The 12,131-nt window shown below is 45.9% G+C and overlaps 1 protein-coding gene across 1 annotated transcript; it reads left to right on the forward strand.

Moving 5' to 3' along the window:
- Positions 1–2,171: 2,171 nt before the first annotated feature.
- Positions 2,172–3,146, forward strand: LOC146198658 (uncharacterized). The gene is made up of 2 exons (XM_084591946.1): positions 2,172–2,237; positions 2,676–3,146. The coding sequence occupies exons 1-2, from the start codon at positions 2,172–2,174 to the stop codon at positions 3,144–3,146; spliced, it is 537 nt and encodes a 178-aa protein (XP_084448072.1).
- Positions 3,147–12,131: the final 8,985 nt, after the last annotated feature.

Below are 12,131 nucleotides of genomic sequence, written 5' to 3' on the forward strand. Positions count from 1 at the left end.
GCGCGCACCACTTTCTCTTACTTCTTCCCTAGCACATCTTCATCTTCTTTGGAGCCCGTTACTTTTCCTTCTGCGCAGCAGAAGCCCGACGAGTAAGTTAGGAGGTTTCACAAGGGTTGCAGGGCTTCAAGCGCGCAACTTATGATAACCGAGCCTTTTTTGAACGATGGCCTGTCGCAGTGAGGCGTGCAAGGTCATAGGTCACATCACTGATGCGGTTAATGATCACGCAAGGTCCATCATACTGAGCCAACAATTTGACGAACGTTATCACGTCAAACCAACCAGGACAACTTGGATAAGTTTGGTATCTCACCAGAAATTACTCGGTGTTAAAGCAACAAGAGCAAAGCATTTTGTTGGGAAAAAGAACAATCCCAAGCCTTTTCTGCGCTCATTGCTGCCGTCACCAACCCACCAATCCTGGCATATTTCAATCCCTCGGCATCAACGGAGGTACGCACCGACGCCAGCGGCCACGGTATTGGTGCCATACTAGCCCAACACAGATGGGTCGCACTCGCGTCATTGCTTATGCCAGTCACCTCCTTCCTGCGGCTGAACGGAATTACTCAATCACAGAACGTGAGTGCTTAGCCCTCGTGTGGGCCATTACAAAGTTTCGACCTTACTTGTTTGGTGGCCTGTTCTCCATCATCACCGACCACCATTCCTTATGCTGGCTTTCTACGTTGAAGCACCCTACTGGTCGCCTAGGCCGTTGGGCCCTCCGCCTTCAGGAATGCACTTTTTCTGTCGTCCACATGTCTGGCCGGCTGCACGCTGACGCCGATTGCCTGTCCCGCAACCCGGTAGATCCCCCACCTGCGAGCGAGTGCGACGATGACACATGTGTGTTGGCCATCTCTGACCTTTCAAACATTCGCCATGAGCAGCGCTTAGATCCCAAGCGTTGCAGCCTTATCAATCTCCTCAACACTGATCACCTTCATGCTACCCTTGCTCTGTTTGTGCTCCACCACGGCACCTTATACCGGCGGAATATGCGGCCAGGTGGCGCCGAACTTCTGCTCGTAGTCCCCGAACACCTGCGTACCACCGTTCTTCAGCAGCTGCACGACGCGCCCACAGCGTATCATCGTGGCGTATGTCGTACGTACGACAGCATCCGCGGCCGCTTCTTTTGGCCAGGCCTATATCGCTGTGTTCGTCGTTACGTGGCTTCTTGTGACCGGTGTCAGCGACGGAAGAAGCCCTCGATTATACCTGCTGGATCCTTTCAGCCGATCGACATCCCAGTAGACTCGTTTTCCCGAGTTGGCCTTGATCTCGTCGGGCCTTTCCCACTTCCTGCGTCGGGGAATAAATGGATTGTGGTGGCCACGGATTATACTAGGCGCTACGCTGTCACCCGAGCGATACCCATCAGCTGTTCAACTGACGTGGCTGCGTTTCTTCTCCACGACGTCATCTTGCTCCATGGTGCTCCACGCCAGCTGCTCACTGACCGTGGCCGTTGGTTTCTTGCTCGAGTAGTCGACACAATTCTTCGGCACTGCTCCATTAAGCACTATTTTACCACCGCTTACCGGTAATTCACCAACGAACGGCCTCACCGAACGCCTCAAACACACGCTCACGGACATACTGTCAACGTATGTCTGGGATGGCGACTGTGACTAGGATTTTACTTAGCCGTTTGTAACGTTCGCGTACAATTCCTCCCGTCACGACACAATGGGCTACTCACCCTTTTCGGCGGCAACCCCTGTGTCGCGAACTGACGGCTATATTTGTGTACGACAGGCAACTGACTCGGACGGCCAGCTGATACCATTATCCTGCGCATATCGTGGTGGAACTGGACAGCTCGGCGCAGCGAATCGTTCCACTTAGGGACAGCGTGACTGGAAGGACGATCACTGCCAGGCTTCTTGGAGACGGCGCTGCTACCGCTGGACCGCTATAAAACAGTGGTTCACCTGGCTCGCCTTCGCAGTCGGCGGCAACCCCTGTGTCGCGAACTGACTGCTATTTTTGTGTACAACAGGTGAGCATTGATGACAACTCATCACTAGCCATTTGTTTCATTAAGCCGCCGACTGCAATTTGGGCAATGTGTGCAAGTTGTACCTGGTCATAACTTGTGCTTTGCTAGACCTGCTAGTATTGTTCTCGACTGTTCACAATGGCACGTTGTGGGATTTGTAATGAGGCTCTACCTACAGATGGAAAACGAACTGTTTGCTGCGAATGTAGCATTGGGTACCATCTCGGTGAATGTTCAGGTCTTTCTGAGAGTACATTTTCATCCGTGGGACCTGGAAAACGTGAAAAATGGTGATGTCGCGCCTGTCGCGGGGAGTCAATCTCGGTGGCCTCCAATGGGAAGCCAACGGAAGAAGAACCATCAGATGTTTCTAAAAAGGTAGCTGCTTTGGAAAAAAAAAGCTAATGGTTGTTTCAGAGCTGAAAATAAGCATAGATAGCCTCCTGGCTCTACCGGTCCAGCTCGAGAAGCTTGTCGCAACAATTTAAGGCCTCCAAACGACAGTAACTGAGGTTCAAACTTCAGTGGAATTCCTGGCATCCAAATATGACACGCTCCTTGCGACATGCAATGATGCCGTGCAAGCAACAAAGACACTTGAGCAAAAGGTAGCATTCTAGAAGGAACTATTGGCGAACAAGCTTCGCTGATTCACCGAATTCAGTCAGAGCTCAAGGACAGTGAACAGTACAGCCGTCTGTCCAATCTAGAGATAAGCGCAGTGTCAGTTCAGCCGCAGGAAGACCTGCGGGCTGAAATTGTGCAGATGGCTGAAGCGCTTGAAGTGCGTGACTTCAACCCTTTTGAGATAACCGCCGTGCTCCGCCTGCCATCGCGTCAAGAGAAGATTCCGGTCGTATTGGTCAGGTTTTCGTCCCCGACCATACGGGAGAAATGGCTGCAGGTTAAAGGCAAACTTAGGACGCTAAACAACTCCGACAAGCTCTCTTCAGTCTTCTTCAATGAAAACTTGACCCGTATGAACAGTGAGCTGTTCTGGAAAACTCGAATCCGAGGAAAGGAAAAATCTTTCAAATTTGTCTGGGTCAAGAATGGCAAATTTTTTGCCAGGAAAGCAGTGGGGGCTTCCACCATCAAAATCGCGTCTCTTTCAGACATTGACAAAATGATGTAGGGAGATTGATTGTTATTGCTATGTCTTCTTTTTCAAGCTTTGATGCATGTTTTTAATCGTTCCATCCAATTTCACTGAGTTCACTTACAATTCTTCATATTAACATTCGGAGTATTCGAAAATATTGGAATTAATTTCTGGTAGTCGCACAAGACCTTTACCAAGTCGTAGACATATTTGCATTCACAAGGGTTAAATATTGCTGATCATAATACTTGCATGTTCAAGCTTCCAGGTTATACGGAGCATTTCCTTACCCGTCAAGTAGGTAAAGGTAGAGGAATTGCTGTCTTCTTCAAAGATTCATTATCGGTTTCCCATATTAGCATCTCCTCAACGCTGCAGAAGCGATGGGATTTGAAATTTCATACTGCAACATCTCTAGTCACCTCCTTATCATATACCGCCCGCCGTCTGGAAACGTGTCTAATTTTATCACAGAACTGCATGACATTTGTAAACAAAGGTTCAGCCAAGGTAACCTATGCATAATGGGTGACTTGAATATAGATCTAATAAAGCCTGAGAGAGCGTCTGCAGAAAACTACCTAAATGCCCTTGCTGACCATGGTATAGAAGCACTACTTTCAGATCCTACAAGAGAAGAGTTCGTAAATAACAGTATGTCTAAAACTTGCATAGATCACGTTAATGTTCGCGCCTCGGACCTGTCTCACGCTATGGCAGCTGTCATTCAACAGAAATTAGCAGATCATTACTTTACATTATGCCATGTTGCTAAGGTTGATTCTGCCCAGGAACCCGATGATAGCAAATGTGTCATTACTCTCCTAGACCGAAAAATGTTTGACAGAAAGGTGTCATCCTTCGACTGGAACTCATTTCTATCAGGAAATAACAAAGATACGGCGTATGATAAATTCATTTTGGTTTTTAAAAATTTAAAGGAATCCTGCAAAAGAAGTATAATTACCAAAAAACGAAATAATAAATGTTACTGGCTTACACCTGACATTCTCGCAGCCATCAAAGAGAAAGAAGCCCTTTGGTCGAAATTCCGCGCTTCACCGAAAAATACAACCTTAAGAATTGAATTTCGGGTTGCTAGGAACAAAGTAACCGCTCTTCTTCGGTCCGCTAAAAGACGTTACTACGCTAGCCAGTTTCACAATTGCCACCATGACGTGGCCAAAACGTGGGCAATCGTGAACGAACTGCGTGGGCGTCAGCGTAGGCCTGTCAAGGACGCAATAGAGCATAGTTTTGGTCACTTGACGTCATCTTTGGCAAATGATTTTAATAACTTTTTTTTCTAAGGAACAGTGCATTACCCTTGCCACATCACGTCCGTCGTTACTTCCTTCTTCTGTGGCTGACTCGGCATTTGTTCCACCCATAAGAGAGCCAGATCTTTTCGGTATTATTTCCAGCCTACAGCCCAACAAATCGGCTGGAATTGATGGGATATTTATCAGCGACCTTTCTAGAAACTTTCAAAGCCTAAATTGTGTCCTCCTCTTTATGCTAAATAGTATCATTTAAAGCGGCTGCCTACCACACTCTCTCAAACAAGCACGTGTTAGTCCACTTTACAAGGGTGGCAAAAGGAATGATATTTCGAACTATCGCCCAATTTCTATCGGTGTCATGTATATCACAAATCTTAGAAAAACATATCTCATCTACTATGTCATCATTTTTGCTGAGGCATAATTTGCTCAGCCCGCATCAATACGGATTTGTTGCTGGTTCTGGTACCCAAACATTATTAGAAAACATGTCGGATTCTATTCATTCTAATTTGGATAGAAATGAAGTGGCATTTGGTCTTTTTCTTGATGTTAAGAAGGCGTGTAATTCTGTACACCACGACATTCTATGTGAAAAGTTGTATTGTTATGGGTTTCGTGGTCCTTTTCAAATGTTACTAAGAAATTATTTGTCTCAGCGATCCCAAATGGTGGAACTTGTACCTGTGCAAATCAGTATTATAGACTTATATAGTGGTGTTCCTCAGGGATTCATTTTATCACCTCTCTTATTTAATCTCTATGTTAATGACCTTCCCAGTGTTATAACTTCATCACAGATTTATCAATATGCTGATGACACCCTCCTCATCTCAGCTAATGCAGATTTTCCGTCTGCACTCCGACAACTTCAAGAGGATGCCACCAAGCTATATAATTGGTTTCAATGTAACTTGATTGAAATAAATCCCAAAAAACTCAACTAGTGTGCTTTCGCAATGCACACAAACCAATCCCGAAAAACGCAGCGGTTGTTTTGCACAGCTCCAGGTGCACTGCATGTTCTTGCTGCCCCATTACATGTGTTCCGACCGTGAAATATCTTGGCATTTACGTGGACAGCGATTTATCCTGGAACACACACATGGCGCACCTCAGTAGGAAGCTTAGAGGCGTCGCATGCTTGCTCTATGCTCTAAGGGCCTACCTGCCGTTTGCCATAAGACGTTTAATTGCACAGTCCTTGGGATATTCTTTGCTGAGATATGGCATGTGCTGTTTCTTTAACTGTTCTGAAACATGGAAAAATAGGATAAACCGTATTCTCAAGAATATGGCTAAGAGTGTAATCTATTCAACACCCCAGAAACTGCAAAGTGTATTGCTTTCTTCAGGTCTGCCATCCTTTGACACTGTGTTCAAACAAATCACTGTACTATATTTCTGCAACTCCGAATTTAGGTTGCCTAATGTTAAACCTATTCCACTACGGAACATTCCTAGATATTTCGTGCCTACAGTGCGAACTCATTTTGGTATGTCTGTGAGGTCATATTATATCCCATGTATATTCAAAGAGCTGCTTGATGACGTTTTCAACTTGAACACTCTCAGGCAGTTACGGGGTGCTATTGCCGAGCTTGAGCAGCTCTAGTTCATGCTGTTTTCGTCCACAAAAAAAAAATTAATAATTCTGTATTTTGGTGACAGAGGTTGTTGCTGCTGCCGGACGGCGCCCTACAAGCCCAATTGCGGCTTTGGCGCGTCCGCGTCCTGTATTGTGTCATTGAAGTGAATAAAGTATTATTATTATTATACGGCCGCGACCCTCCCCTTCTGTTTGACAGCGTACTGCTTCCCACCGCTAACGCCAGTTCTTACGTTCGTGACGCAATCTCCCGAGCTGACGCCGCCCGTGTTATTGCTCGCCGCCGACTGGCGTCCTCCCAAAATTCTCAAAAACGGCGCCATGATTCTCGCCACCGGGATGTCCACTACTCACCGGGCTCCTCGTCTTGCTCGCGACTCCCGCTCGTAAAGTTGGGCTGTGTGAGAAGCTTTTGCTACGCTACGCAGGACCCTACCGTATTTTACGGCCAGTCGCTCCTGTGACATACGAGATCGCCCCTGTACATCCACCGCAAAAGTCCTTTATGCTACGCATTGAGATTGTCCATGTCTCCAGAATGAAGCCGTACTACCCCTGCAGTAGTTCGTTTCAGTGCGCACCGGGACTGTGCTTTTCGTGGGGGGGTAATGTGACATATATGCCCTGCGTCACTGGATGTTGAAGAAGACAACGATCCGTAACAGTGAAACAGAAGAAGACAAAGTGGTCGCAACGGTTAATGCTAGAATAAGGTTGACGCTGCTCTGCTTCTGTGTTTTCTGTGCTACGTCATCTTGGACTAACCTTCGGGGAATTACCTTGCCACGTATCAATATTCCATGGCTTTGCCGACGCGGCTCGAATAGGATGGTATAATGAAATTCGAGTGATGATTTCCAGTTTAAATAGTGTAACCCGACGACTAGTCCTTCATTCATTATTAAGTGTGCCGGCACTCCTAACTTGTAAGTATCCAAAAGTGACCGTCGGGTTCCTTGGCCAAGGTTCCAAGTGCACAGTACGCTACACCATCGGGTTCTTGGCGTTGATGACCTCCTACAGCAATCATCGCATTGTCATGTTCCTCCATGTGAAATTGTAAAGTTTTGAAATTTCATATACAGAGATTCTATAATGTCCTTCTATTTCTCTTGTATTTGTTCCCATTTTCTTTATTTGTAGCGAAAGAGAATGCATAAAAATACAACAAAAAGTCTTTCAGAATAGGTTAGGAACTCATATAAAAAATGCAGGTCCGCCTATTGCCTCACGAAATGTCTTGGAGAAAGTCGTTCAGCGGATGCCCGCTAGCCAATGACTTTGATGCTGCATCTGCTGCATCCTAGATATTTTATGAATATTAGAAGTCATATCTTCAACACAAAGATAGGAGGAGGATCAATGCAAAAACTACTTTCATACTGAGTGAATTAAACGGAATCTTGAGCTTCATTGTGGTTTTTGTTGAATGCTATAGAGAAGGATATGAAGGGCGCACAGATAACAAGCAGGCACGCTTCAACACATTTATAGTACCTATAAGCAATACTGCGAGAGGTATATGCTTAAATATACCTATATATGTGCAGCACCAGTCATTGGCTAGTGGATAAGTGTGCGAATATTATATATATATATATATATATATAAATATATATATATATATATATATATATATATATATATATATATATATATATATATATATATATGTGAAGGAAAGAAGCCAACAGTCGGCGAGGCCAAGGAAAGCATTGGGGATTGTACTGTCTTTTTTTTTATTACTTCGATAATCACATAAATTAGTAATGTAATCTGTTTAGGGGTAAGAGAATTAAACACAAAGTAGAAGAAAAAACAACGTGCTAAAGGTGGGAACCGAACACACGACCTCCGAATATCGCGTCCGGTGGTCTTCCAACTGAGCTACATCGGCCGCTATCCCCCACTGCTACTTTCTTGGGTATTAATGTTGTCTGTATAGGAACCTTGAGAGTGTTCACCAGCGCCACCCTATATATATATATATATATATATATATATATATATATATATATATATATATATATATATATATATATATATATATATATATATATATATATATATATATATATCAGGAAATGTAAGGGGAAATGAGGGGCTTGTTATGATATAATTAAAGGGGCCAACAGTCTATGAGAGCCCAAAGTGAACGTGTTGGGCAATTATTCTTACTTTTTCTTTACTGTTTTGTGTTTTGTAGTTGATCTTGGCCGGAGTTACCACTGTCATGTGTGATGATTTTAGGGAGAACAAATTTAAATGCAAAGCGGAGAAGGATATAAAGTGAGTACAGATAAGAATATAATTGCCTTCATTTCCATTTTTCTCCCTAAAATCATCACAGTCCTAACTCCACTCAAGATCAACTACAATACCCATTAAAACAATAAGAATAATAGGCCCACACGTTCATCATGCACTCTTATAGACTGTTGGCTCCTGCGATTATATATATATATATATATATAGTTTTATGGGGCGGCAAGCCGATGAACACAGGTAAACAGAGCGAAGATGACCGACGATTGTGAGATGATTTAATGAATCGCGACGGGCCTAGCGTGGACGAGGAAGATTTTCGATGTCAATAAGGTCCATGGCATGGCGATGGTTGGTCGATGGTTGAAGATAGAAGGGGAAGAAGGAAAAAGGCAAGTTTTCCAACACGATGAATCCCCGATGACGCCTGGGCTAGGTCGCTCTCGGCCCACAGATCACCAAGACCAGATGGCCGAAGCCCAGCCACGCACCGCATCGCACCGCAAGCCGTGGTAACCGTCAGGTTGCCACACTCACCCACAACTGGGCCCTACATGCACGTCCCTGCGTTTCATCTGCCTTCACTGGCCGAGCCTTCGCTACAAGTCCCTCTCTCAAGAGTCCGCCTATGAATCCTTGGCGTCCTCTCGACAACAGTCCGATTTGCTAAGCCTGTGGTCGGCCGGGACATGTTGCACGCCTTTGCCGCCAGCACGTCCCAGCTCATCAGCATGATATGCGATCCTATCTGTACAATATCGACTACGAGCCACGCTCATAGACAACTCCGTCCGGTCCGCACTTTGTATCCGAAGAGCGCTGAACCTACGACACTCGCGTATCACGTTCTCCTCATCACCGATCGCCTTCTCAAATACTGCGATTTTCTACCGGCGCGGCTGAGGAAGACTAACAATCGCAGTTCCCGGGGGAAGTGCCTCGTTGCTTAAAATTCTTCATGAGCTAGGTGTCGTCCAGCTTATGTCATCATGGTTGTTGTTTAGGACGCCACAACTGCCGCTCTCGTCGACATGGGCGCAGCCATCTCCCTCATCAATGCAGCGCTCTGTCGTCGACATCGCAAGCTGACCACTCCGCTTTCCGACTTTCTGCTCCGTATGGCCTCTTCACGGCATATTCATCCCTCAGCGTCTTGCACTGATCGTGTTCTCGATCAAGACGTTTTGTACCAGTTACACAGAACGAGGCTCTTTTGTATTCTTCTACTTCCTCGCCTCCTGATTGCACCGGGCCAAGTATACGACAACTTGCTATGTACAAACAACGTTTATTTACATTATGTACAAGCTAATCAAAGGCTGGACGTCTTCAGGATACGGTCTCTCTACGCAGCACCCGAGTCGCATCCCCCTGGTCGCCTTGCTCTCTCCAAGTCGTTTATCTTCGTCCTTCCTCCTCTCCGGGTCCTCCTCTCAGCTGCCCGTGACCATTGTATCTGCGCTCCAAGCCCCACTCGGTTCTTGAAAGACGCGCGGCCGTTCCGAAGATCCGCCGCTGCTCTGAGGCGTGAGCCGCAGCCAGTGATACCACCCCCTCAGGGAAATGCGCGCACAGCGGGGCTCACGTTCGCCTTCCTCTTCGCCATCCTCGGGGCGCCGGCCTGCAACCTCCCTCTGCGCTGGGTTGGCGTTCGCCCGTGGCCATAAAACTGTGCGCACCGCTCGCGCACGACGCAGAAACACGAGTCATCTCCGGAATCCGTTCACAAAGCCCGGTTCGAGGAATCCGTTCACGACAGTACCCCATCAAGTTTATTGTTCTGCCTAACTGCTCACATCATATCATCCTCAGACTTGATTTACTATGGACTCGTCGGGTCGTTATTGACTGCGCCCGTAAGGAAATTGCTTTCGCCCTACATATAGTCGGAAGACCGGGGCATAGGACTTTACCGCAAGGCGATGAGGAAAACAGACGACGGCAGGAGTTGTTCAGGAGAAGAGTAAACTGGAGTAAACTTACTAGCAGTAAACTTACACCATATATATTCAAACGTGCAAGCACGTTAAAGGGAGCGAGGTAGCTGATCCAACTAAGCACAGCTGCTTAAATCTCTTTTATTGCGAAAGCAATACTACTCTAGGTTTTGAGCCTTCAGCGTGCCGCGGCGGCACCCACGTGAACCTGTGACGTCACACCCCACGTGACACTAGAATAAGAATTGGGCTACCAATTCAAGCAGTCGGCGTAGCGTGGCCGCACCCACGTGACGCTGTGACGTCACACCCCACGTGACAATAGGGTGAGAGCTGGGCTACCAACTCAACAGGTCGGCGTAGCACGGTCGCAGCCACAGCGCAGCGCGTGACGTCACACCCCACGTGACACAAAGGAGAGAGATGGGCTGGCAGGAGTTGCCAACTTGCGTCTCTCGTTTCACATGGGACGGTTATTTCAGAATCAGCCTCCTAGTGCCCCGGCATTCACGTTACCCCTATAGGCAACTAAGGCACGTTCATACGGCTTAGTTAAAGCGGAGCTTTATATGGGGGCTGAGGAAGAAGAAAAAGAGAAGAAGAACGCTCTGTCACCCGCAGCTAATGCTTTCGCTCAATATTTGGTTCAGCAGCTTCGAACCCTTGTTATATTTTAGTACTGGACTCCTATAGCTGGGAAATTCAATTTAAATTTATTTATTTTACATGTATACATGGTGCGGCTCGAAGGAAAAGAGCCAGAAATTGTGGTTTGACATGCCTCTAGGCCCCTACATTTCAGAGCTGCAGGCGAAATTCAAATTACTCACAACAGTAGTATTCACGAAATGCAAACAAGGCCGTCAAAAAAATACAGCTGGCGCAGAATTAAAGAGAGAAAAATAAGGGCAATGAAATGAACCGCACACAAAAAGTGATAACAAAAACCAACAAAAATACAAATAATAGAAAAGCAGTTGTTTGGTTACTCAAAAAAGGTCAACATTTTATGGAACGGCAAAGATAAAGAACCAAAGAAGGCATGGTTAAGTCAAACCTCCTGTATACCTTTGCGGCATGCTCCAGATCTATCAGCTTTTGCAGCATGAAACTAAATCAAAAGACGGGGCAACGTGCTTGCTAAGCTATGTGTACTCTATATTGTGCGGCATGTTGGAATATGCCACAGTTAGCCGTGTCTGCTAGGGTAAAATTATATATTTAGTGTAAGGTGTGCCATGTCATGCAAGTAATTGACATTTTGTTTTATACACTTCTATCTTTCAGCCAGCCTAGCATTATACATTTCAGGTTATTTTATGGTATTGAATTGGCGGAATAAATCTCATGTGTTAATATCAGAATCTACGTTTAGTATTGCACGCAAGGCTTTCTTCTGTAGAGCGTAAATCTTATTTTTATTGGTACCTGTAGTTCCCCAAACTAAGTGCGCATAGTTTACTTGGGAAATAAAGAGTGAATTATACAAGACATTTAACTTTGCATGAAAGTAAGTCACGATGCCTGTTATTGATGCCTTTGAGACGAGAAAGCTTACTGATGACAGCTTTAACATGATTGCCCAGCTTAGCTTGCTTCTGAAACGTACCCCTAAAATCTTAATATTCCCAATCATCCCAACTTCCCATGGTGCCGCCCTGCTTCTTTGGTTCCACCCAACTGTACTATCAACCCATCACGCTCAAATGCGCCCGCCCGCCCAAACACACACACACACACACACACACACACACACACACACACACACACACACACACACACACACACACACACACACACACACACACACACACACACACACACACACACACACACACACACACACACACACACACACACACACACACACACACACACACACACACACACACACACACACACACACACACACACACACACACAC

This window comes from Amblyomma maculatum, chromosome 2 (assembly GCF_055883805.1).
Source record: "Amblyomma maculatum isolate TAMU_Amacu chromosome 2, ASM5588380v1, whole genome shotgun sequence".
Classification (NCBI taxonomy): domain Eukaryota; kingdom Metazoa; phylum Arthropoda; class Arachnida; order Ixodida; family Ixodidae; genus Amblyomma; species Amblyomma maculatum.

What these genes read in the sequence shown, in the direction of transcription:
- LOC146198658 (XM_084591946.1), top strand. Translation starts at nt 2,172, where the DNA reads ATGAGGCTCTACCTACAGATGGAAAACGAACTGTTTGCTGCGAATGTA. An exon ending in TAGCATTGGGTACCATCTCG is followed by an intron (nt 2,238 to 2,675) that starts GTGAATGTTCAG and finishes CACCGAATTCAG; the next exon opens with TCAGAGCTCAAGGACAGTGA.